This window comes from Saccopteryx bilineata, chromosome 12, assembly GCF_036850765.1.
Source record: "Saccopteryx bilineata isolate mSacBil1 chromosome 12, mSacBil1_pri_phased_curated, whole genome shotgun sequence".
NCBI classification, from domain to species: Eukaryota; Metazoa; Chordata; class Mammalia; order Chiroptera; family Emballonuridae; genus Saccopteryx; species Saccopteryx bilineata.
This window is the reverse complement of record NC_089501.1, coordinates 42,466,617-42,494,461: the sequence shown is the minus strand read 5'-3', so window position 1 is coordinate 42,494,461 and position 27,845 is coordinate 42,466,617. Positions and strand designations below refer to the sequence as shown.

General features: G+C 43.1%; 1 protein-coding gene across 3 annotated transcripts in view; it reads right to left on the bottom strand.

Annotated features, from left to right (window-relative positions):
* SASH1 (SAM and SH3 domain containing 1) overlaps positions 1 to 27,845 on the bottom strand; it is a 333,081-nt gene that overhangs the window by 158,117 nt on the left and 147,119 nt on the right. For 2 of the 3 annotated variants that reach the window (XM_066248579.1, XM_066248581.1), the window contains exon 1: positions 21,070 to 22,410. The exons of the other annotated variant lie outside the window; for it this stretch is intronic. In XM_066248579.1, the coding sequence (XP_066104676.1) occupies positions 21,070 to 21,231 (162 nt within the window). In that variant the 5' untranslated portion in view covers positions 21,232 to 22,410. Of the gene's footprint in view, positions 1 to 21,069; positions 22,411 to 27,845 lie in introns of those variants that run through there. 3 annotated transcript variants of the gene reach the window in all.

Here is a 27,845-nt window from a genome sequence, read left to right as displayed (position 1 = left end):
GCTTATACGCAGGGTCCAGACATTTCAAGTCAGACACTTGGAAACCTGCTCTCACCTCACCAAGTCCAGACGAGACTTCCAGGTAAATGAAGGTCTTCCTGGTCCATCCGATGTTGCTTACTTCCAAGTATCCGACACCTTCTTGTGCTTATACCTTGTAACTAACTACTTAGGCACGGCCTCTTCCCTTCCTCAATTTCCTCTCCTCAAAAATTATCTCTATCTTCCTAGCTCATCTCTCTTTCCACTGACTTTCCCTTTAAACGAGTCACATCAGCAATGGAGAGAGGGAGATGTAGAAGGTCCCTAAGGAAAGTGCCGCTCCAGCCATTTGAATTCCTAACAGGGAAGGCAGCATGGGGTGGAGGGTGAGGGCGAGGAGAACCAGTGTAACTTCTCTCCTCCTCTGCTCTGTCAGCAGAAACAACAGCATCTTTGTAGAGAACTCTGTGCCCCCAGCAGGTCTCATTAAAAAATAAAAACAACAGAGTTCAATCCAACAACAGCAGAAAAGGGCAAACAGGCCTCCTACACTGGCAATGTCAAATGAATGACACACATCGTAAGCACGAAAGCATATGCAGAGGAGATACTGATGTTGCAATGTCAAGAGACCTACTTAAAAAAAAAAAAAAAAAAGCCCCGATTTGTAAATCACATGACAGTCAGGAATTTGCCTGGTCAAAATGGGACATAGTAAGATACATGAAGATACATGGGAGAAAATAATTTTGCTAATCATAAAACGTTCTTTATTGTGCAAAGTCGATATCCTTGACTTCGAGTTTTATTTTTATTCTTTTGCAATGGTTCCTGCTGTCAGAACTCTAGGGAATGGTGCTCACTCTATCCTTGTGTTCCCCCAGCTCCTGTGTCAGTGCGCCTGACTATCTTAGGCAGAGCCACCGGCCAGAGCTTTCTCACCTTGACCTTCCCCGGACAGAAATCTTCCTTTTGCTCTTTAGTTATTTCTGCTCCAACTGCAGTAGTTTCTGTTCTTCTTGAAATTTAACTCATAAACACTAAGTGTGCTCAGGACAGCCAACTTTTATATTTTACTTCCCACTCTACACTAATCAGGTGTCTACCCCCTTTTTTATCCACTGCTCAAATCTGTTCCAAGTTACTAATTCCTCTGTCATTCTTTTAACGGACTGTACTCTGGTCAACACACTCCTTGCATGGTATTTTTCCAAAGGAGAGGTGGCAGCTTTGAGGCCCCTCTCCCTTCAGGACAATGAGTCACCTTCCTTTTCAATTTCAACTTTAAAACCTTCTCTTCCCTCTAAAAATCAGAAGTTCCTTAATAAGATGCCTGTTGGGTGGTGTAATAGTCTCCAAAGGCCAGTGAGGAAGGTTATGGCTTGAATCACTGAGTATTCAGCAATCCAGTAGGAAGTGACCTCTGACTCCTCAAATCTTGCATTATAGCTAAGATGTCTGTGGCAGTCTATACAACCTCAAAGACCAGAAGAATAAAGTGGTACTGGGGGGGGGGGGGGGTGTCTCGAGCAGAAATTAACATTTTCATCCAGAAACTTCTATCAGTGCTTCTCCAACAGTCCTTCCGGGATTTGAAGAACGAGGCTGAGAATTGCAAAGGTAAAGTAGGCCAGCCCTGGGATTATGGTTGTCACCACTAACACTGGGGAGAGGAGGGGCATGTAGCCCCAATCCCCCAAAACCCTCTGCCAGTCACTTCTCCCTCAGCTTATCTGTTTCACCCTGGAAGTCAGTTCAGGAAATCCAGCACTTGCCTGATACCTGTGGTGGCACAGTGGATTAAACATCGACCTGGAATACCAAGGCCACCAGTTCAAAACCCTGGGTTTGCCCGATCAAAGCACATAGGAGAAGCAACTACTATGAGTTGACGTTTCCCATCCCCCCCTTCTCTCTCTCTCTCTCTCCTCTTTCTAAAATCAATAAATAAAAAGTCTTAAAAAAGGCCTGACCAAGTGGTGGCGCAGTGGATAGAGCGTTGGACTGGGATGCAGGACCCAGGTTCAAGACCCTGAGGTCGCCAGCTTGAGCACGGGCTCATCTGGTTTGAGCAAAAGCTCACCAGCTTGGACCCAAGGTCGCTGGCTCAACCAAGGGGTTACTTGGTCTGATGAATGCCCGTGGTAAAGGCACATATGAGAAAGCAATCAATGAACTACTAAGGTGTTGCAATGCGCAACGAAAAACTAATGATTGATGCTTCTCATCTCTCCATTCCTGTCTGTCTATCCCTCTCTCTGACTCTCTCTCTGTCTCTATTAAAAAAAAAAGTCTTAAAAAATATAAGAAAGAAAGAAATGGGATTTTGTTCTGTGTTAAGACTTTTCTCTCCACACCTGCACCCACCAACTCTGTCCAGGGCAGTGGCTGAGATTGGGAGGGAAGGGGTGTTGTATTTTTTCACCTCCCCAAAATATAACTAATAATGGTGAGCAGAAGGAAAAGCGGGTGGGAAGATGGGACACATTGCCATTTCTTCCTTTTCCCAAGTCGATTTCTGCCACGAACCAGCGTGGCTAGTAATTCCAGGTCCTGAGTGGGAACGGCACAGAATTAAGAAAATAGGCTTAAAGAGAAAAAAGATGAGCTTGGGAAGTCTCTTTGCAAGGCAAGAGATAGCTTGCTAAAAGCTAGCCTCCACCCCCTCTACCTGCTTTATTTATAGGGCAAAGTGAGGCCACTAGCAAATCAAAGCGATCATTAAAGCAAAGTCACATTTCCAAGGCATCCCAAGAATTGTCCCAAGTGCAGAAAACCCCCACCATACTTAACATCTTAACTTCACAAAACAAAGGATTACCTCCAGCCTTTTTGAGGGACATGGGGGATAGGAGGAATATAAACAATCCAGCACCACAGCTAACATGAAGTTGTGGGGAAAAAATAGCCTTTAGCAACTTCACAGAACAAGTGAGGTGGGGGGTTGAGCAGACTGTCAGCTTACTGCTAGTTCCCCACACCTCTGTCCCCCCAAAAACTAAGCTGCAAAGACCCTATTGGCTTTCGGTCCCCATCAACTTCATTCTACCTCATATATAATATAATCTAATAAACGTGGGACCTTCCATCCAGGAAACTGACTGCACTTCCCTCTGTCTTTGTCTCTTGCTCCTCTCCAAAGAGCACTTGGCAGAGGACTAAAGAAATCTGTCTTCCTCCCCCTGGTGGAACCCACCCATACCCAACCAAGGTTTCTTGAAGTATCCATGCTGCCATGGTTATGCCCGGGTTCTTACTGAGGCTCACTGCTCCATGAGGCTCAGTGCTCATCTGTCCCTCAATTTTCCCTTTGCTGCTTCTGGTCAAGGGGTTGACCTGTACAAAGTGCTAAAACTGGACAGAGTTCTGCTCTCTTTATACTTCCCTCCTTTTCCCAACAGCTGTGCCCCTGTAGAAAGGAGATCATACAGTACCCACCTGTATCAGTTTTCTAGGGTTGCCATATCAAAGTCCTACCACCAACTGGGTGGCTTAAACCAAAAATGTAATGTCTCACAGTCCCAGGGACTAGAAGTCCAAGGTGCCACCAGGGCCATCCTCCCTCTGAAACCTGTAGGAAAAACCCTTTCTTGCCTCTTCCTGGTGTGTGGTGGCTTGCCAGCAATCTTTGGTGTTCCCTGGCTTATAGATGCACCACTCCAAACCTCCCTCTTCATATGCTTCTGTCCATGTGTCTCCCCACCGTCTTCCATTTGTGTGTGTCTGTGTCCATGTCCAAATTCTCCCACATTGGATTAGAGCCCACCCAACAACCTTATCTCAGCTTAATTCAATTTACAAACATCCTATTTCCAATTTAGGTCTCTTTCTGATGAGACACTGGGTATTAAGGCTTCCATATAACTTTCTTTAGGGGACACAATTCAACCGTCTTAGAGGGTTATTGTACAATGAAATGAGATAATGCACGGAAAGAGCCTAACACAGAGAACACGATCAATCGATAAACATCAGCTGCTAGCATTAACATTATTCTTTCTGTTATTACTGCTGCAGCACACAGGCTTTCTGCCCCATAGCACCTCTGTTAAAAAGACTTTATTGAGAAAAGTCTTGATGGCAGTCCGGTTTCAAAGAAGAGTATTCCAACTGCCAAGCAAAAATATAACCTCCAAACTCCTTGAGATGATAAATAATTACAATGGTTGACTGGGCAGTAAAACGGTAGAACGTTCTCGGTTCTGTCCACAGAGCTCTGAAGCGTCGAGACAGATGGAATGCAGAGCCATGCAGGAAGTCAAGAAGTCCTCCAGAGAACGTGTTGAAAACTGACTAAGTTCCTTTGGTTTGCAAGAAAAAATATGTGATTCTACCCTGCACACTCTCCCTACCACAAAAACATAGTGCTTATATATTTATTTTGAAAATAAAAGTCCATAAAGGACAGTAGTTACACATAGCATTAGAAAACCAGGAGCCAAAGAACCAGTTCATTGGCTGCCAATGGTCTAAGGAGGAGTGACTTAAATTTCGACAACAAAATTGGTGCCACCCTTAGTTTTATAAGATATTTCAGAGTTTGGCTATCTCCCTGGTTGTTCAACAGTGACCGTCTGTCACAACCAGGGCACTGCTACAACCCCAGCATGTCTTTTTCCTGCACTAATAAAACTGGTTTGGATTTGGACCTTCATGGGACAACAGAAAGCAGTGCCTCTACCCCGTTCCCTAAATATTTGCTGTTATTTTCTTACCAAAACATTCCAAGCCTTCTCAATCCCAGCTGCCAACTACATTGCATAATTCAGTGCTTACTTATCTGGACCCAATTCCAGGTGCATACCCATCTTGCTTTGGCTTGCTCACTTGTTCTTTGGCTGATCTTCTGGTACTGTCTGGAACCTACTGTCCTTGAGCAGCTCTTGCCCTAAATTTTCTTCTTTACATGTAAAGTCTTGATACAGAACACCCACAAACTTATCTGCAAGTCAGTGCAGAAGTATACACAATTAGTTTAGGTGTCTTTTAAAAAAAATCTTGATTGGAAAAAAAAAAAAAAGTCCAGCCTAATATTATGAATCCAAACTGCTTTGCAGCTTGAAAAAGTTTTGACAAGCAAGTTTGCTTTTCCCAGGGTTGTGGAAGTGGGCCTTCCTGTTTTCCACAAGAGAAGAAAAACCGCCAAGTCATGAGAACTAAAGTTGTGCTGTTCTAGAATTTGTGGCAAGCTGGCGACAATGAGACACCGGACATTCGCGCTTCTCTCTGCGTTCTTAGAAGAGACAAGCCTGCAAAGTCTTGAGCGTATGCCACAATGAGCCACACCATGGTATCCAAGACCTTAGGGACCAGGTAGCCAGGGTGGGAAATGAGGAAACCCAGACTGCAGGCACTTTCTCACTTTACCCCCACACTCTGCTCAAAGAATAGCCGAGCTCCCGTCCAAGTCAGCCTGGTCTACTTCGGAGAGTGTTTACAAACATTCACAAAGATACACTTCAATGTCTCACCTCTGTTTCACAGATAAAATACCTGTCTTTAGAAGCCCCAAATTTGCCAAAGCCAGAATCACCCAGCAATCGTTGAATTACAGGTATTGAAATATGGTCAATGCCATGTGAGTGTGTTTGAAAAAGAAGCCCTAGGTCACACTAAAGAACAGTGGCTGCCAACAAGAGTGGCTTCCAGTAGCTTTAAGAGCATGAAAGCGGTCAATGTATGCAAAGACTCTACGCAGTGCAAGGAACTATACCAATTCTACTCTCCAGGGCAGCGCCTCATAGAGCGAGGGATGTGATCTCCTGAAAATCCTTGGATGTCTAAGGAGTGCATTAGTTCCACTTGTCCCCCTGCCTGTTTCTACAGCAGCTCTTCCATCATGGACAGAAGACGCCAGCTCAGGCGTGCAGCCCTTCCATGGTGAGCTCGAGGGTTCCTCTACACGGAATGTTCACCTGGGAGTTACAGCTGACATCCTGTACTGCTGAAGCAGTACAGGCACACTCCTTTGTTAATGCTGAGGTTACATCACATGGGTTTTACTCTATCGCTCACATATCATTTATGACTCATTTGACACCTATTTACTTTAAGGCTCATCATGTAACCTCAATTTTGTAATATCCCAATCAAGGCAAATCACTACCATGCGTGAAGTTCCCACCTGGGCACCACATGTGGCGTACGTCTGACTGACAGGTGGGAAAGGCGGTCAGGAACTCCCTCCAACCGACACACTCTGCGTTTGCGTAAAGGTTTCGATAAAACTAATTCATGAAAAAATGTGCTTTAAATATAAAATGTTGTCTCTTTTCAGCATCGAATATTCATGGTCTTTACAGACTTTCCCAAAGATTTCAAATTCCTTCAGGTTTTCTTTAAATGCATAATGAAGTTACCCAAAAAAATTAGCCACACAAGTGGTAAATTCATTTATGACAAGCTTACAATTCTTCCTCAAACCACAGTGGAGCCTGACCTGTGGTGGTGCAGTAGATAAAGCGTCAACCTGGAAACGCTGAGGTTGCCAGTTCAAAACCCTGGGCTTGCCTGGTCAAGGCACATATGGGAGTTAATGCTTCCTGCTCCTCCCCCACCCCTTCTCTATAATGATTAAATAAAATCTTAAAAAAAAAAAAAAAAAACCACAGTGGATCCGTTCCCTACCATATGAATGTGTTTGCAGGTTACTCTGGGCTCTGGTAGGGATACTACCATATGAAATGTTTACAAATTCTTGATGTGAGCCTGAAGACTCCTGGATTAAGATGCAAAGATCCAGAATGAATGAATAATTTGCAACCCTGACAGAAAGAGCGGTTACTTCAATAAGACTCTGGCGAAATATTTTACAAAAAGATCAACATTCACCTAAGTCCAACACTCAAGAGATAAAATCATTAGTTAAGTGGATGCCTTCAATATTTTACATGTTTCTAATAAGTCAGTTATTAAAAAGACCTCATGGTATGGTGCTCCTTAGTCACAAAAGAACTAAAAATAGCAATCTGGACACCATTCAAACAGAAAATATGTTTTCATTACAAGTATCTTCTTTCCTCCAGAAAACGCTAACGCTTCATAAATTAAACATTCTCTCTTTTTAGTACAAAGAATATTTTTAACACCCAATTCCTAACATGTAATCTGAAAGTTAATATTTTGAAGCAATTTATGCATTTCTTTTTAAGTTAGGTATTTTTAAAAGGGCACGTGGCATAAATTATATCAATACTTATTATCAATCCTAAACACAACATGTAGAAACAAATCATCCCTCCACTAAAAGATGAAAATAAAGGGAAATTAATTCACATTCTAATTAAAGTAGATTCAATGACTAATAATAGCAAACAATTAGGATCTGCTTACCATATGCCATGCAGTTCCAGCGACTCAGTTCATCTCACCAGATCCAATAACGCAACTGGTTATCATCCTCATTTTACAGATGAGGAAATCGAGGCACAGAATGGTTAGGGACCTCGCCCGGGTAAGACATGTCCACTAAATTCAGAAGCCTGGTTTGAATCTCAACAGTCTTAACTACACTGCTCACAAAAATTAGAGGATATATTTTATCGCTTCATATTCATTTTGAAATATTCCCTCATTTTTGTGAGAAGTATACTTTCTTTGCCTTTTACTCTAAAAACAACCTTTTGGTTTTCTAAGAGATGTTTTCTATTTTTTTAATTAAATTCATTGGGGTGACAGTGGTTATCAATGTCAGTGTACATTTCTATGGTACATAATCTGTCTACCACATTGCGTGCCCGCCGCCCAGTCAAATCATCTTCCGTCACCGTATATTTGGCCCCCTTCACCCCTTACTGCTCCCTAGCCTCCTTCCCTCTGGTAATCATACTGCTGTCTGTGTCTCTGAGTTTCCGTCTTATATCCCACAGGAGTGAAATCACACGGTTCTTAGCTTTCTCGTTTTGCTACCATAATATTCTCTAAGTTCATCCATGTTGTCACAAATGGCAATATTTCATCTTTTTTATGGCTGAATAGTATTTCATTCTACATATGTAGCATATCTTTATTCAGTCCTCTATCAAAGGACACTTGGGCTGTTTCCATTATTCACAGCTACTGTGAATAATGCTGCAATAAACATAGGGGTGCATATATCTGTGCGAATAAACGTTTCACATTTTTTGGCTAGACACCAAGAAGAGAGACTGCTGGATCATTATCTTATTTTTTTGAGGAACTTCCAAACGGTTTTCCATAGTGGCTGTACCAGTTTACATTTCCCCCCAGCGATGAATAAGGATTTATTTTTCTCCACAGCCTAACACTTGTTATTACTTGTCTTATTGATAACAGCCATTCTAACAGGTATGAGGTGGTATCTCATTGTAGTTCTGATTTGCATTTCTCTAACAGCCAGTGAAGATCAGCAGAGAACTTGATGAACACACTTCTCCCAGGAAGACACACAAATGGGCAACAGACACATGAAAAGATGCTCAATTTTTATAAAAGATGTTTAGTCGATCTTTATTCTTATTTTAAAACAAAATATATATATATATATTTTTATTGACTTCACTTTTTAGAGCAGTTTAAAATTCACAGCAAAATTGAGGGGAACAGACTTCTCATATATCCCCTACTCCCACCCACGCACACAGCCTCCCCCACCACCCATGTCCCCCACTGTGACATTTTATTTTATTTTATTTTACTTTATTTTATTTTATTTTAGAAAGAGGAGAAGAGAGAGAAAGAAAGGCAGGCGGGGCCAGAGAAGAGCAGAAGCATCAACTGGTAGTAGTTGCTTCTCGTATGTGCCTGAACTGGGCAATCCAAAGGTTTCAAACCAGTGAACTCAGCATTCCAGATCAACACTTTACCTACTGTGCCATTATAGGTCAGGCCCCCACTGTGACATTCTGATTTATAAAAAGAAATATATATATATATGTATATAAAAATAAAATACTTGGTCTTCTTCCCAGTCCTAACACAGGGCTCTTAACTCTGAATTTCTTAAGTGACAGGATTATCTCGTCATTCCTTTTGAGCAGACCTAAATTATGTATTTAAAGTGACTTAGGCCTGACCTGTGGTGGCGCAGTGGATAAAGCATCGACTTGGAAATGCTGAGGTCGCTTGTTCGAAACCCTGGGCTTGCCTGGTCAAGGCACATATGGGAGTTGATGCTTCCAGCTCCTCCCCCCCTTCTCTCCCTCTCTCTCTCCTCTCTCTCTCTCTCTCTCTCTCTGTCTCTCTCTCCTCTAAAAAATGAATAAATAAAAAATAAAAATAAAAAAATAATAATAAAGTGACTTAGATTGGAGCCACCAGAAAGACCACCCTCCAGGGGACCTCACCTCCAGGGAAGGGGAGAAGGACTGGAGACTGAGTTTCAACACCAATAGCCAAAATTTAATCAACCATGCCTCCATAAAACCCCAACAGGACAGCCCCGGCTGGGTAGCTCAATGCGAGCATCATCCTGATATGCCACGGTTGTGGGTTCACTCACCAGCCAGGGCACACAGCACACACAAGAACCAGCTATTGCCTGACCAGGCGGTGGCGCAGTGGATAGAGCGTCAGACTGGGATGCGGAAGACCCAGGTTCGAGACCCCGAGGTCGCCAGCTTGAGCGTGGGCTCATCTGGTTTGAGCAAAAATTCACCAGCTTGGACCCAAGGTCGCTGGATCCAGCAAGGGGTTGCTTGGTCTGCTGAAGGCCCGCAGTCAAGGCACATATGAGAAAGCAATCAATGAACAACTTAAGGTGTCGCAATGCGCAACGAAAAAATTAATGATTGATGCTTCTCATCTCTCTGTTCCTGTCTATCCCTCACTCTGACTCTCTCTCTGTCTCCGTAAAAAAATAAAATAAAATAAATAAAAATAATTAAAAAAAAAAAAAAAGAACCAGCTATTGAATATGTAAATGAGTGGAGCAACAAATCAATGTTTCTGTTCCTTTCTTTCTCTCTCTTTCCACCTTCTTCTCTTTCTAAAATCAATAAATTTAAAAAAATTTTTAACCCCAAAAGAACAGAGTTCCAAGAACTTCTAGGTTGTGGCACACAGGGAGACGTTGGGACAGTGGCACCTCAGAGGACATGGGAGCCCTGTGCTCCTTCCCACATACCTTGTGCCTTAGTGCATCTCTTCTTCCATCTGCTAGTTCCAGTAACCTCATCAGGAAACTGGCTAGTCTAGTCAGTGAACTGGTTTTCTGGGTTCTGTGGTTGCTACAGCAAATTAATTGAATCCTAAGAGGGGGTTATGGGAATCCCCAAGTGATAGCCAGTTGCTCAGAAGCACAGGTAGCTTAAGATTGGCCTCAGAAGTGGTGGGAGACTTTGGGACTGAACCCTTAACCTGTGGGACACCTGTCCAGTGTCTGCTGAGAACTGGAGAACTGCTTGGGAGTACTGAAAAAAATCCATTGTACCTGTAAAGCCAGGAGCCAAGGCCAGGGCCACTATCAGAGGAGCCCAGCCCATGCAGGTTCGCATTGGATTCGGACAGTCGGTAAAGAAACCATGGAGCCAAAAACTGGTGGGCCATAGTCTTTAATCTAGCTTGCACCCGGCGGGCAAGTAAAAATACACACTGGGCTCCAAAACCCAGTCACATTCAGTGCTCACAAAGCTACTGATTTATCCGAGTTTCCTAGAATCAAAGGTTTCTAGCTCAACAGCCTTATTCTCCTCAGTTCCCCATTTCCTTCCTTATCCCAGATACAAACTCTGTACAAACTGGCATCTCACTCAGTACTCCGCCATCTTGGCTGCTTTTCCTGGCCTTCTCCACGTGGCCTCCTCCCGCTGCTGGCTCTATTCTCTCTGCTCTCTCATGCTAACCTCAGGAACCAAGAGAGCAAACTCCCGCTCCGTTCCCATTTTATAGTGTAGAAATCCAAACCCTTAATCCAATATACATAATGGGGAAGTCTCTAATACAAAATCACTTCTATGAGGCATGATAGGATTGTACCACCTCACGCCAAAAAGGGTGGGACAGGCTTAATCCCAAAACCAAGCCTCAGGCTACAACAATTCTCAACACACATTAATATCACCTGGGCAACGGCCTCTTTAACAAAGTGAGCATAATACATTTTATCTGCCCAACAGTACCCACCAGAGGGGTGCTTTTTTGTAAGAACTAATTAAACTACGTTGCCATACCATAATCACCAAAACCCAAAGTTCACATTACAGTTCAGCCTCAGTGCTGTATACTGTGGAAGCATTTTATAATGACTTGTGTTCACAATTAAAACATACTATGTCCTCCAGCTAGTGGTCCCTCCGGGGCAATCACTGATCTTTTCCCTTATCTCCATAGTTTTGCCTTTTCTAAAATGTCATAATCAGGTAAATAAAGCAAGGGATTTTATCAGAAAGTAACCTTGAAGGGTGATCTGATCATAAATTCCTAAGGGGGCAGGTCATAGTGCACAGTCACAACCCAGGCATACAACTTCTTTAATGAAGGCTTATCTGTGCCTCAGGCAAGCCCTATCCACTGTTTCTGTGCATCTAGGTTAATACACCTTTGAAATGTCGCTCTTTAGACCTCTCCTTCTCATACGTGACCACCTTTTAAGACCCTCTCTGCTCTGGCCAGATAGCTCAGTTGGTTAGAGCATCTTCCTGATATGAAAATGATTTGAGTCCGATCCCTACTCAGGACACAAACAGGAACATGTCAGTCAGGGTACATACAGTAATGGATTGGTGTTTCTGCCACTCTCCCTCTCTTTCCCCCTTCCTCTAACTCTAAAAAATAATCAATAAATAAATTCTTAAAAAAAGATCCCTCCTTCTAAAGCATGAGGTCACATAACTATCCTGCAATCCAACCCTTTTCTAGCTTTCTCCCACCTTCATGTAATCTTCCTTACATCCTCTCCCTTAATTTCAAATGCATAGAAGAAACAGCAAAACTATTGTAATCTGTAGCATTTGAGCTCCTGCCCCCCAACATCTCATCTGTTTTGGCTCAAAACTATCTCATACAATTCTCCACAGGTCTGGAGGTTCCATACATCGACAGAATCAGAAACCTTTTCAGACTGGCTTCTTTCGCTGAGCAATAAGCATGTATGCTTCCTCCCCATCATTTGATGGCTTGATAGCTCATTTCTTTTTAGCACTGAATAATAGTCCACTGTCTGGACGTACCACAATTTATTTTTCCATTCACCTACTGAAAGACATCTTGGTTGTTTTTTTAAGTTTTGGCAGTTATGAATAAAGTTGCTGTAAACATCTGTGTGCAGTTGCTCTGTGTGTGTGTGTGTGTGTGTGTGTGTGTGTGTGTGTGTAACTAACTTTTCAACCCTTCTGGGTAAATACCAAGGATCATGGCTGCAGGACTGAATGGGAAGTGTATGTGTAGTTTTGTAATAAACTGCCAACTGGTCAGCTGTCCTATTTTTCACTGCCCCCAGCAATGAACCAGAGTTCCTGCTGCTCCACATCCTCTTCGGCATTTGATGTAGTCAGTAGATTTTGCCCATTGTTCTAGGTGTGTAGAATTATCTTGTTTTCATTTTTAAAAATATATATATTTTTTTAAGCCTAGGTATTTCCACACAAGGACATTTGTGAAATTCTTAATGGTTTATTTTAAATGAGTTCTTTAAGATCCTCTGGAAATGGATGTAAGCCTATAGAAATGTATACTACATTACACTACACTATACAGATTTTAAAACTAGAACATTCACTTCTTCTACAATAACTGCATATTGAAACACTCTATTTTAAAAGCACCCAAAAATACATATAAACATTTTTTTTAGCTCTAGTGAAAAATGTTGTTGGTTAATAGCAAGTCTTAGGCAAAAGTATTACAGTCCACAAAACTAACTAGTATGAATTTTAAAGTAACTAGGGTTTAGGATGCATACCAAGATTTTATCCTCAGTGGCAATTATAGTTAAAATGACAATCATATGCATTGATTTTTTTTTTCACCTTTATTTCAGCTATTAGCTGCATGCCAGGGGAGAGAATGAAGCTACAATCAGCAACAGAGTGATGGGCGGACACAATGGACCTTCCTCCCTCACTACTTGCTGTGAAACCAAACTAACGAACAGTGAAGAAGCACCAGAATCAACTATAAGTCCACTGGGCATCACAGACACCAAGGAGAGCTGCAATGTATCTCTACGGTGCAGGGAACGGTAGTCTTCAAAATATGCACTAGAAATACAAACATACTCACGTTTCCACCAATCATCTTAGAAAGGTGGAAGACAGCAAGAGATCCCTTCAGGAAAGAAAGATGACTGATTATAGAGAGGAAAACCTATCTCCTTACCAAGCTTTTGTTGTCTAAGTCACAGAGAGACCATGAAGCCTGGGTACCTAGTCTCCCTGCTGGAGCAGTCTCTATTACATGCCTTGACATGCAAGAATAAAATGCTGGATAGGTTATCTCTATGAAGCATCTCGCCTGATTAGCTACCCAGTGAGACTTACTGTGCAACAAAAGAAGAGACACTCAACAGCTGGCTAGGAGCAAAGCCAATGAGGAACACACCCACCATTTACCAGGTCCTGTTACCAAAAGTAATTAATAAATAAATGAGCATGCCATCTGAAGAATGACAGATCCAGGTGGTCATAAACACATATTTTACCTCAAAATTAGTCTGATGTTTATTTAATTCTTGTAGACTTAGCCTTCGCTCACTGGTATTAAATGGTATAGTTAATTCTTAGAGCCTTTATTAGCCTTTTACTCACTTAAACTCACAATTGTACAATGTCATTTCTACTGTATGATAAGAATGTGTGGAAACCATGAATAAGCACATCATATATCACAGGAGGATTGTGGTAATAAAGTCTAAAGCAAAAAGCATTCTTAAAAAGAATACATTAAATAAGCTACTAGTTTTAGGTTTTCCTTTTATGTCCTTTGTAAAACTGAGCTACAGATTTGCTTATGAGACCTGTGGTGGCACAGTGGATAAAGCGTCAACCTGGAAATGCTGAGGTCGCCGGTTCGAAACCCTGGGCTTGCCTGGTCAAGGCACATATGGGAGTTGATGCTTCCAGCTCCTCCCCCTTCTCTCTCTCTGTCTCTCTCTTCTGTCTCTCTCTCTCCCTCTCTCTCTCCTCTCTAAAAAATTGAATAAATAAAAAAAAATTAAAAAAAAAAAGATTTGCTTATGAATCAGTTTGCACAACTCAACATTTCCCTCTACTTCACTGTCCTTAGAATTAGCATCGAAAAGCTGGAATTCAAGATCATTTGGCTACAGCATTGTGTGTACATTGTTATAAATAGTAATTCCCTTCTTTTAAGGACCCACATCATTCCCTCCGATATACAGACAGGTAAATACTGTATTTCTTCATGTATACGACACACCTTTTTTCTAAAAATTTGGGGTCTAAAACTGGGTGCGTCTTATACAGCAGCTGTAGTTTTTTTTACTTGCATTCCTGCTTTTTTGCGCTTGTTTTTGCACTCATTGTTGGAGACAGTGTCTGTCATCAGACACAGATGAGGACAAGCTAACGGATGGGAGTTTTGACAGTGATGAGGAGTTGTATGAATTTTATGATGAATAAAACTTGAGTTCTAAATAACTTTATATAATACTTTTTTTTTCAAATTTCAGTTACCAAAATTAAGGTGCACCTTATACATGGGAGCGTCTTATACAAGGAGAAGTACGGTAGATATGCGTGTAGGTGCATGTATGTATATATGCCTAGAGATTTCTTCTCCAGAATGGAAAAAACATCAGTAGACTACCACATTTCTAAAAATCTCTTTTATTAACCCAGCCTATTCTGGAACTTAAAAGAATTATCAGAAGAAAGTTAAGCATGGAGCAATCCTTGATTACTTACAGATATTGAGTAAAATATTGGACCTAATGGAAGCCAGATGCTAGATAACTGACATGTTTCAGCAACACTGAGGCCAGACCCTCATCTTCTCTTGCCCGATTACTATACCCTCCTTCCAAATACATAGCCAACTCCTCACCCACAAATGCTCCTTTGCTAAAACGCAGAAGTGATCATGGCACATGCCAGCCGAATATTGTGCAACAGCTTCTTAATGGAGCCTACAAAACGATTCCAGCTACCGCACGCCCAGGACCTGGTCCCAGGGTCCACTTCAGTGCCCTGGGTGCCTCAGAAGGGGCTTGCTTTTTGTCTTTAACGCTTACTGGAGAGCACCCCTCAGGGGAAGCCTCCTCACTGGTATTTCTGGGAACCAGACTCACTCTGTCACATGTCCCCTCTGTGCTCCCGGCTCCCTGTCCACACTGCTCCTGTCAAGGGGGGGGGGGGGGGCGTTGTACCCACTGCACTGTGGGACTGCTGATTTTACTACAAAACCGTCTTACTGGAAGTCAGGAGCACTCAGCTCAATAGCTCAAGCAAAAAGACTCATGGCCTGAATATTTCAGCAGAAGGGTCTGGTCCAGTAGGTCAGCTGATCACTGTGTGTTGTCCCAACATGCCACATTGCAGGTTTGAACCCCAGTCAAGGCACATGCAAGAATCAACCAACAGATGCATAAATAAGTGGAACAACAAATCAATGTCTGTCTGTCTCTCTCTCTCTCTCTCCTCCTCCCCCTTCCTCACTTTCTCTAAAAATATTAATTACTTAATTTAAATAAATAAATATCTGATAGAATGATATGTGATAGAATGAACTATAATACTACTAAGAATTAATTTCCAGGAAACAATACATGGTCCCACTCCTGGCTCCTTGGGATCAGTGTGCTCTAGGCATGTTTACCTCGGCACTGTTTACTGGGGACAGCAGGCTTACTGGTCTCAGTGAGAGAATGGAGTGAGGCAGGGGCCCACCCAGCAGAGCACAGAAAGTCAGCACTGTGAGCACCGCCTCCTCCCCATCCTCTGGAGCCCCCTTCCACCCTCAGAAGTCGAAGTAAACAATGAAAACAGGATGTCAGTAATAATAAGTCAGGTTGAAGAGGGAACGGTTTCAAGGTAGAGAGGGGCAAGTGAAGGGGGAATGGAGGAAGAAGGGGAGCCCGGAAGGTCACTCTGGTACATCAGTCTCCTTTGACAGCAAAAGACTGAACGGGGACAGAACTAGGAACGACCCGCCTGGTCTGGTCCCTGCTCTGCTCTGGACCCTGCTCCCACAAGCCCTTCCGATTCCCTCTCTAAGAGGAGTGGAAGGCTCACTCCCAACATCTCACTAACTGCAACTTCTCCATTTACAGAGTGCCAGAAAGCTTTGGGGCTGGCTAACAGGAACATAAAATTAAGATGAAGTCAGAATATTTAAAACCGGGGCTGACGCTCCAATTCCAAGACCTAAAATGAATTAAGTCATTAGCAGACCGGCTTCTTGTAGGGTACCACCCAAGGAACATGTAAAATGGACTGCTTTCAAAGGAGGCTACATTGTAAAAGCTCCCTAAGGATCTCACCTATATCTCCCCAGCCCCACACTTCTCCCAAAACTACAAGACAAAGAAGGGTCTTAAAAAAGAAAGAAAAGGACTTCAACAAGTAGCAGATGAGGATAAACCTAACATTTGTGAACTGAAGCCTCCTCCATGCTTTTCTGGAGATTGCAAAGGACTCGGAAGAGGGAGAAGGTTCAGAGAATCTCTACACAAAGGATATTCTCTAAGCGCTGCTAGGAAATGGGTGTAAGCTGTAGGAACAGACCAGGGAACAGAGGAAATCGACTGTTGGGGAGGAACCTCTTGCAGGATCTGGCGAACAATAGTCACTTACAAACTCTCTTCCCTTCCATTCCCAGTTAACAAGCAGCTCTAACGGCCTGGTTCAGCTTTAACACCTCAAATTCAGGAGGAAAAGTTTAAGAATCAGAACTGACCAAATGGAAAATCGGTGCTCAAAAACTGATCTACCACATCTAACCACATTTAATCCCCTTAGCAATTCCTACTTTCAAAAGCATCTACCCTCCCCCACCAAAAAAGTAAAAGAAAAGAAAGAAACATTTTGTCTGCACACACAGTGAAGATATAGGGTAAAATTCCAAAAGCTTTCTACCTCATTTTGTACTTCTCAGCAGAAATCTAGTCATGTCATGGTGGAAAAACCCAGGCAGGCCACGTTACAAGTTGGAGAACGGAACATCACACTTCACCGGGACACCACGGTTTAAGTTAAACTACTTAGAGTTGACAAACATTTCACAATGAGCTTTTACCGTTTCCAGTAAGCACTAGGATCTTAGTTTGCATGGTAAAACTGTCCACAATAGCTTCACCATGAAATTGTTTATTTACTAATGTTTACAATATACACTATTATAGCAGGTACATGAGTCTTTACAGAACTGTATTTTGATATGTTCCCTGTACATCAAAGCAAGAAGCACATCCTTTTTTTCTTTTTTATTCAATAAAACCATGTGCTCAGCACCCAATCAGACTCAAGCTCTGGAGATATAAGTAAAATACTAACCCTGCTCTTCAGACACTCACAATTAGTAATGTTTTAGCCAAGTTTATTTTCTCCTAATTCTGTATCTATTTACATATTCACTTATTAGCATTTATGCATTCAAGCCCAGCTCAAACCATTTCATGCCACAAATTACACCATTATTTCTTCTCTAAATAAGCATTTTGCTAACAATTATCTAAAAGTAACTATTTGGTGAGGAAGTGTGCAGGACTGGATTCATTTAAATGCAAAATGTGTCCTGATAAAACACTGCCATTGGTGATTACTGAGTGGGACAAAACCCCGCCCAGGGTTAACACCAACAAAATCCTCAGGGACAGAAACTGCTCATTCACCCAAATTAGTGTTAACCTAACACACCCTGAGGTTTGATTTTTACACCTTAGAATAATCTAAATAAATAAAGTGGCAACCATGGCTAAAACCTTGTTAGCATGTTTGGATGTGTATTTCCCCCACTAGTTCTACTTCCTTCCTCAAGTTCAGCATTGAAAAACAACCTCTCATAGAGCATTTTCCTAAAATACTGGACTCCATTACATTGATCTGGGATAGTTAACTGTAAAACCAGTAGCCGCAGTCTCCATCCCAGCCGCCTGGCCCATGCAGGTTCGCATTAGATTCACAGACCTTAATGAAACAACGGAGCCAAGAACTGGTGGGCCATTACCTTTAATCCTAGCTTGCACCCCTCAGGCAAGTAAAAACACACACTGGGGGGAAAAAATTAAAATAAAAAAATATAAAATAAAATAAACACATTCATTCAGTGCTCACAAAGCTACTGACTTATCTGAGTTTCCTAGAATCAAAGGTTTCTAGCTCACTAGCCTTATTCACCTCTGTCCCCCCTAGCTCACTAGCCTTATTCACCTCTGTCCCCCATCTCCTTCTCTCTGCACAAACTCTAAACAAACTGGCTTCTCCTTCAGCATTCTGCCATTTTGGCTGCTTCTCCTGGCCTCCTCCATGTATGTGGCCTTTCTCTGCTCTCCTCTCTGCTATCTCCTCTAATGCTAATCTCAGGAACCGAGAGAGCAAGCTCCCAGTCTGCCCCACTTTGTAGTGTAGAAATCCAAACCTTTAATCCAATATACAAGCAAGGAAGTCTCTGACACAAAGTCACTTATCTGAGGCAGAATGGGATTCCTCATGAGAGTGCACCATCCACATCATGCAACAGTCAAGGGTGTGAGGAAAAGCTTAGTCTTAAAACTAAGCCTTAGGCTATAACCACCCTGCCTGCTTACAGCCTGTCCCCCACACCCAATGCAAAATATAAGCGAGCAAACATATATATCAATTTACAAACTTATTTGACCAACATTAACTATGCAGAATCATGGCATTGGGTTCCAGATGGTGGGGTCAGAGAACTGGGGCGCAGTCTGTCATTGTCAACTAGCAAGTTATACATACCATTTATCAAGTCGTTTCATCTCTTTGGACCTACAGGCTGCAAAATCTCTTATTTTAAGTACAAAATGAAGGAAATTGAGTCTTTAAAATTTTCAGTTAAGAATAGAGAAAGGCAACTGTCAGTCTCTTGATATATTCCCCGAAAGATGCAGTTTCCTATGAACAATTTGAATGACAGTCTGCCTAACTGAAGAAATCCTTCCTTTTAAGCTGGTGACTTTCTCCAGCCCCTGGACAAAGGAAAGGTAACCCATGTCTCAGGAATTTTACTAAGGAACAGTTCTGATGTTCAAGTTTACCTCAACAGAAAACAAGACGGCATAAAAATGGATAAGCATAATAAGTGAGCATAACCTATTTGAGACCATGTTTATGTTCTTTCGAGCTGCACACTGAACTAGTTCTGTAAGAAGTACGTATTTTCTTCCTCTCCTGCTTGTACCCTTTGAGAAGCTGGTCTGAGCTTCTCCAGCCCCACCCTACCTCTTAACCCAGCCAAAGAACACTGGGCTGCAGTTGACCCAATAGTGCTACAATCTGCCAGGGAAAGGAGAGAAAATGTTCAGCAAGTGCCACCTGCCAACCCTCCCCTTCAAACAACCTTGAGCTCCCACTTTCATTTAAGTGAGCCCCTCCAACTCTCTGCTCCTCAGCCTATGCCCCAGGAAGGATGCAATGTGATGTTATCAAACCCATTTTCTCAGTGACTGATAATTTACAGCGAGATCTAAGTGAGAAATCAGCTCCCTGCTTGACAACCTTACGAAACAATCTGCCACCACAACTTTAAAATGTTCATTCAGTTCTCTGGAATTTCACTGAAGGCCTATATTCATTAGTAATGTTCACAAAATACAAAGACAGGAGGTTTTAAATTTAAAATAAAAATACATACGTTTTTAAAACGTGGGAGAGTGAGAAGATGAGACAGAAATCTTTGAAAACAATCTTCCCCGGATCTCTGTACAGTGATAATCATAAATACCAATGGACCCCTGAAGATACACTGCTCACAAAAATTAGGGGATATTTCAAAATGAATATGAAGCTATAAAACATCCCCTAATTTCTGTGTGTAGTGAATAACCAGGACTTCAGCTAGCAAAAATGACAAGACTATTTGCTGGAGGAAAAGAAAAGCGACGAGCTATCTTTTATTGAGCACCTACTATATGCCAAGCAGTATTCTGAGTCCTACATATACATCAAGTTGGCTAAATCTCAGAAAACCTAAGCGAGGCTCTTTTGCCTCACTTTTCAGGTGATGAAGCTGAAGATGGGAGAGACTGAATACCTCGGTCATATAATCAGTCAATGAGAGTCTTGGGATTTGACCCAGGCTAACTCACTCTGAAGCCTATGAGCTTAATTACTATCCTTAAAAAAAAAATACATTGTTCATCATTCCAAAGGGAGTTTCTATCTAAAAACTACACCTTCCACTTGAAAAATTAAAGATCCCAAAGTAAATGCAGAGCCTTTTCCGATGATCTACACACCACAACTCCAAATCTTTTAAACAAAAACTGACTTTTCATGTGTGGATTAATATGTCTGACTGTAATAATCCCACTTTGTGATTAGTCTACCTGCCTACAGACAGCTCCACCGAAGTAGACCTAATACCCCCAGGCATCCAACCCTGGGCTAAAGCTTCACTCCACGCAGAACTATTTTTCAGACATCATGCCAAATCCATGGGCGGTTTAAAAGCGTTACTAGACATTTCAAAATACATGACAAGGCATTTAACAAAATAAGTCCCATTGTTTTTAGTCCCAAACATGTAACAACAAACACCCTGTAATTCTACAAGTTGAAAAACTGCAAATAGACTAAGTAAACTTTTTGGTAGTGCTGAGTAAGGCTGAGGTTGTTTTTCTCTCCAGGTCAGACAACAAATGGTGAAGAGATAAACATCAGTCAACCTAAGCCTCTTCCCAAGTCCAATTGTGAAAGCACACCAGCGAAATACTATTTATTTACATTGAATCTTTGAAGGACTTTTTCCAGCTTTTTCCACACCAACTCTCAGCAGGTGTCCCAGATTAAACTGTTGACTACTACTCGATTGTTTAAAAAAAAAATCTTTGATGTGATCTGTGGCTGGTTATTTTTTAATTAGGGTTTGAAATCCTATACCGCGTGTATTTAACCCCCTAAGAACTGGAGCCAGAGACGGACGACTCCTAGGAGCGCCCTGCCCCGCCGGCCCGCGACCGTCCCGTCCCGCGTCCCCCTCCCTCAGGGAACTCACCAGGATGCCCATCACATCGGTCCAGAGCCGGGAGAACGCGGTGGACATGCTGGCGCCCGTCTCGGGCTCCAGCTCGAGCTCGGGTTCGGGTTCAGGTTCGGGCTCGGGTTCTGGTCCCAGTTCTGGCTCCGGCCCCGGGCCGGCTGCTCCCGCATCTTCCATGGCCGCGTCCCGCACGAAAGCGATGCGTCCCGGTCCCTGGGGCACCCACGCCCCTCAGCAGCGCGCGGCCGACCCCGGCGCCGGGTCCCCGCCCGCGGCGTCACCGAGCCGCGCCCCCGCGCCGCATCCCCCTGCGACCCCGCGGGGACCCTTCGCAGGCGCCCGCACCTCGGCTCTAGGTGGCGGCGAGCTGCGCGACTGACAACTGCAGAAACTTTCCCAGCCCGGCCGCGCGCGGCCGCGGGGTAGCAGGAGGCAGAGCTCGCACCACCGCGCTCTGCGGCGGGGACTCCTGGCAGCCCCGAAGCGATCACGCCCGCTGCAGAGGCGTCTCTTCCTGTGACGGAGGCCGACTGACGAAGGCACGCGACTTGTCCCTGCCAGCAAGTCTGGGCAGGGCCCCGCAGGGGTGGCCGCGGTGCCTCTGGGACTGGGAACGAACTCCCCGGGACCCCTCTCTTCAAAATGAACTCTTCCAGCTCCACATGACTCTTCTCCCCTCCAAGCTAAAGAAAGCGTTTAGCAACAAAAGGTGCTCTGATGTCAGGCTCTTTGCATGGAAATGAGCCCCGGACTGGAGAACAAATCGCCTGTTGAAAGAACAGCCGCGCTGCCGCTCACGTTAGTCACTGAAGCATTGTGATCCCAGAAACCCCAGAAACTTCATCTTAAAGCTACTGCTGCCCAAAGAGTTCACAAGCAGCCAATTAGCATCCACACCTCGCCCCTCGGGAAGTCAAGCGACCTAAGGAATTACAACTCTGCCCCTTGTCGGCCAAGACGTGGTTGAAAAACAAGTGTGAAAGCTTGGGCACGAGCCATTGTTTGTACCGTTTTCAATTAGGAGCGGGGACTTGTTGGTTCCCGGGCGTCCGCAATGCCATGTGCACTGCTAGGGGGAAATGCCCTTTGGGCTTTAATGGTTCCTTTACCGCAAGGACTCGGGGAAGGGCCAGTTTGAAAACCGAATGTTAGGGCTGTGGCCATTTAGCCAATCCACACTAAGAGCCCTGTGTTTTTCCAAGGACGAGGTCCATGACAGATTTATTTTATGAGGGAAATAGCCCTGTAGAGGTGTTTCCTTTTTTGTGATTCTTTCTTTGAAAACCACTCAGAATTTTCCCTAGGATATGACAGTATAGGTCACCTTTGATTTGGTGATTGAGTACTTTGAAACAGTTAAGGAGCCACCAGGAACCTGGCTTTATGTGGAAGGGCAGAGCGGTACAAAAAAGCAGGTGAGGGGCCCCAGGGAGAGGGGGGCCCTTGCTTGTCTTAGGGGCCGCTCCTGGTGATGCTTTTTTCTTCTGAGCCCATAAAAAAGGACGGGGGTAAGAGCAGGTCCTCGACACCCCCTTACTGCTAAAGCATTTCTTACTGGGATAACTAGCAATGCAAATGGGTGAAGAGCCCATAGAGAGAAGTTCAAATTTTAAAAACTTTTTCAAAAGTGATTACATTGATAAACGTAATCTTCTGAGGACAAGATTTTTGAAAAGAAAGAAAGACAAGGAATGAGAAAGTTTTCCCTGGATGAGTAGGAGGCACTGTGCTGAAGTAGAAAGAGCAATGGAGGCTGAAGGAACAAGACCCCACCTGGTGCTTCCCTGGGCTGATGTCCGAGATGCTTGGAATCCAAATAAATTCTGTTAAAGCTTATTGTTGTTGTTATTACAGCTATAAAGACATAAAAATAAGTAAATGATGGGGACAGGTAAAATACCCTTTCAGAGTTGCTGTTACTGGTATATTTAAAATTTTCAGTGTACAATATTAGCCATTTGGTTACTTTATTACATTCAAGACAAGACAAAGAACTGCGCTGCTCCTACCCGCGCGCAGCTTGTTCTCTGGAGAGTGACCAAGCAGGGAGTCGAGCAAGCAGTGGGTGGGGCTAGGTAAGAGGAGGGCTGACTCTCCAGCACCTATCAGGAGTCTTTCTCTTAACTCATCAGATGACCCAGGGGCAAAGCACTTAAGCTTTGGGGGAAGCGGGGGGTTATATGGAGGGGTGCAGTTTCCCAGTCCTAGATGAGGCGAGACCACACTAATTGCCACCCACCTCCTCAGAGGTGAAATTATATTTCAGGGTCATCTAAAGAGAGGTATCTTTTGGCAACAACACATACACACATATCCATATAATTAAACCCCAGCTAGTAAACTACCCTAGATATTTAAGCTCCTTTCCCTGGTACTCCTTAATAAATGGATAGAAAAATAAGATAAGTAATATTGGGGGGGGGGTGATAACAATTTTTTTTTGCTTTCATCAGCATTTTCTTAATGCGGAATTTATTCCTGAGCCATTAAGTTTTTGTTTCCTCTGTTTCTTTTAGGATATCTTTTTCTTCTGCGCAACTTCCTCCTCTGGTTTAGGAACCATCTGTTCTTTTTTCAGTAGGATCACCTCTGTGGCAGGGAGAGCTCACGTATGGATCAAACCGCCCCTGAGCTCTGTGAGTTCTATACCACATCTTGGGAGTTTTGTTCACATGGATGTGCTCAATGACCAGAGAATCTACATCTAAAGCCTATATTCAACGTCACTCTCTGTATTTTTAAGTATGTGCAGCAAAAAATTTTCACTCTATTTGGGCCACCAACCCTTTGTCTAGCCCCACTTTTTGGCCTGGCCACACCTACCAATTCTACCATTAAAAAGACGAAATGGCACACATCATTTCTGTAAAGTGACCTCTTTCCAATACTTGGTGGCTTTTCAGATACGCATACACTTGATGGCAGTTTCACGAGTGTTCTTTTTTTTTTTTTTTTAGATTTTATTTATTTATTTTAGAGAAGGGGGGAGAGAGGGAGGGGAGGAGCAGGAAGCTTCAACTCCCATATGTGCCTTGACTGGGCAAGCCCAGGGTTTCAAACTGGGGGCCTCAGCGTTCTAGGTCGACGCTTTATCCACTGCGCCACCACAGGTCAGGCTCATGAGTGTTCTTAAAGTGAACACGAATATCTGAACCTCATGATTTGCATGATTTTATGGGATTTTTCTGGGTCAAGTGTATAGAGAACCATTTTCAGAAGGCACCTCTGGCCACTTTTGGGAAGAGCTTAAAAACAACAATTTTGCTGTCTGTACATCAACATGAAATTATGAGTAGTCAACTTTTTATTTCTAGAACACAAACAGTTTTGTTGACCACTTAAAAAATGAACCTGAACTGTCTGACCTGTGGTGGCGCAGTGGATAAAGCATCAACCTGGAAATGCTGAGGTCGCCGGTTCAAAACCCTGGGCTTGCCTGGTCAAGGCACATATGGGAGTTGATGCTTCCTGCTCCTCCCCCCTTCTCTCTCTCTCCTCCTTCTCTCCTCTCTAAAATGAATAAATAAAGTCTTAAAAAAAAAATGAACCTGACCTGAACTCATCAACCTTATGATATGACCCCTCAAAATGAGTCTGATTACTTTTCCCAAATTTTAGCCTTTCTCCTATACTTAATACAAGTCTTTATTTCCCAGAAATCCTTCATGGGCTGTTAAACAAAATATGAACAAATAATCATCAACATCACAATCATCAACATACTATTTCAGAGAGCCATGGGGTACCATTTACAAAAAGCTTTTATCATAGGGTAGGAAAGGGCCCAGAAGGTGATCCTGGTCAAATTCCTTATTTTTCAGATGAAGAAATGGACTGAACTTAGGTGATCAGTACAAGTGAACACAGCTACATGGAGCCAGCTCAAAGTCAGACAGCTTGATTCCTTTTATTTATTTATTTATTTTTTATTTTTTAAAAAGATTTTATTTATTGATTTTATGGTAGGGTGGGGAGCATCATGAGAAGTATCAACTCATAATTGGTTCACTTTAGTTGTTTCTTGATTGCTGTATGTGCCTTGACCGGGCAAGCACAGGGTTTTGAACCAGCAACCTCAGTATTCCAGGTTGAACGCTTCATCCACTGTGCCACCACAGGTCAGGCCAGCTTGATTCCTTTTAAAAGTGCTTTCATCTAGACTTTAATGTATTTTATTCTCCCAAAGGTCTGGAAGACAGGCGAGGACAGATGCTCCAGTAAAAATTTGTGTACAGAAAGTATACGGGCCTGACCAGGTGGTGGCGCAGTGGATAGAGCATCGGACTGGGATGCTGAGGACCCAGGTTCGAGACCCCAAGGTCGCCAGCTTGAGCACGGGCTCATCTGGTTTGAGCAAAAGCTCACCAGCTTGAGCCCAAGGTCGCTGGCTCAAGCAAGGGGTCACTCGGTCTGCTGAAGGTTCGCAGTCAAGGCACATATGAGAAAGCAATCAATGAACAACTAAGGTGTTGCAACGGGCAACGAAAAGCTAATGATTGATGCTTCTCATCTCTTCGTTTCTGTCTGTCTGTCCTTGTCTATCCCTCTCTCTGTCTCTGAAAAAAAAAAAAAGAAAGAAAAAGAAAGTACACAGGAATCCTGCTCTCCTCTTTTCCCTTTCCATGGAGCTCTCTATTCCAGCTCACTGGCATTGTTACGATGTTGGATGAATTTCAAAGGATCCTCATCTGCAAAATCTTCTTCTAGGAAAGGATCTAGAAGACAATGTTCCAGACATCTTATAGAGACTCAAAAGTTGATTGTGAAATTAATTCTGTGGGTCCTGATTTGTTACAATTTGTTACAATGAATGAAAAGAAAATTATCAGAATGCACTCACTGAGAGGAAGTTTTGATAAGGCACTTATCTCCATAAGTGTAATTTCATGAAAGTTAGTCATACTGTTGCACATGTATGTTTGTAACATGTACATATATTCACACATGTACATATAAATGTATATACTGGTTTGCTTTGTAAAAAAATGGTTCTTACTATGAGTCAGGGTGTACACTGTATACAATGAAAAGTTACTAATCTAGACGTGGCAGAGTGTTGCCTGCAGCCTGTTTAGGTCGTCATTCTGACATAAGAAAGATGACCAGTCTGTTGCCTGGCAGTTAAGCTCAAGCTTGGTAGTAGGAAGCACAAAGATAATGGGGTCAGGAAGAGCTAGTTTAATTTTTTTTTTTTAACAGGGACAGAGTCAGAGAGAGAGATAGACAGGGACAGACAGACAGGAACAGAGAGAGATGAGAAGCATCAATCATCAGTTCTTCATTGTGAGACCTTAGTTGTTCATTGATTGCTTTCTTATATGTGCCTTGACCATGGGCCTTCAGCAGACTGAGTAACCCCTTGCTCGAGCCAGTGACCTTGGGTCCAAGCTGGTGAGCTTTTGCTCAAACCAGATGAATCCACACTCAAGCTGGAGACCTCGGGGTCTCGAACCTGGGTCCTCTGCATACCAGTCCGATGCTCTATCCACTGCGCCACTGCCTGGTCAGGCTAGTTTAAATTTTTACTCAAGTTTCTGTAAGACCTGAGTGAAAGAGCCAGTGATTGATTGGGTAAGTTATTTATTTCATCTGTGTGATTGGACAACTCCATCTATTTAATGGGGCTGTTGTGAGGTTGTCTGTGAAAAGACAACAATTCTCTATGAATGAGAATCGTTTATCCCTTTTCCTTCCCTTTGTTCCTCCTTCTTTTACCCACTCATTCCACCAGGCAATATCTATAAAATTTCATTGTTCACACCCAAATCTCTTGAGTTACACGGAGGAGGAATTCCTAGCCCTGGAATGTGGTTGCTGAGTAATGAACTTGGGAGGTTATCTCGCAGGTGGGATCATCAGGACTATTCAGTTTTAATAACTGAATACCACTATCTATCATTTATTGAAAATCTATGCTATATCAGGCACTGTATTTGACAGCTAATATTATTTTACTTAAACTTGAAATAGAATTTGTGACTTTTCACAGTGATCTAACCCTCTCACTTTGCTCATTTCCCATTTCAGGAGTGCTGTTACCTCCACGTATTCATTCAAGCTACCAAGCTCAGAGACATGCCTGCGTCCTTCTCCCTCACCACCACTCCCCTCGAAACCATGGATGAGCCCATTCATTCCATTTCCTAAGTATACATTAAATTCACCTACTTCTCTCTATCGCCTCTGCCACTGCTTTAGTCCAAACTGCCACTACCTTTTATTTTATTTTTTATTTTTTGTATTTTTCTTTTTTTTTTTTTAAGATTTTTTATTTATTTATTTATTTTTTTACAGAGACAGAGAGTGAGTCAGAGAGAGGGACAGACAGACAGGAATGGAGAGAGATGAGAGGCATCAATCATTAGTTTTTCATTGCGCATTGCAACACCTTAGTTATTCATTGATTGCTTTCTCATATGCACCTTGACCGTGGGCCTTCAGCAGATCGAGTGACCCCTTCCTGGGTTCAAGCTGGCAGGCTTTTTTGCTCAAACCAGATGAGCCCGCTCTCAAGCCAGTGAGCTCGGGGCCTCGAACCCGGGTCCTCTGCATTCCAGTCCGACACTCTATCCACTGTGCCACCGCCTGGTCAGGCTGTATTTTTCTGAAGTTGGAAATGGGGAGGCAGTCAGACAGACTCCCGCATGCGCCCGACCGGGATCCAGCCGGCACGCCCACCAGGGGGTGATGCTCTGTTGCAATCAGAGCCATTCTAGTGCCTAAGGCAGAGACCACAGAGCCATCCCCAGCGCCCGGGCCAACTTTGCTCCAATGGAGCCTTGGCTGCGGGA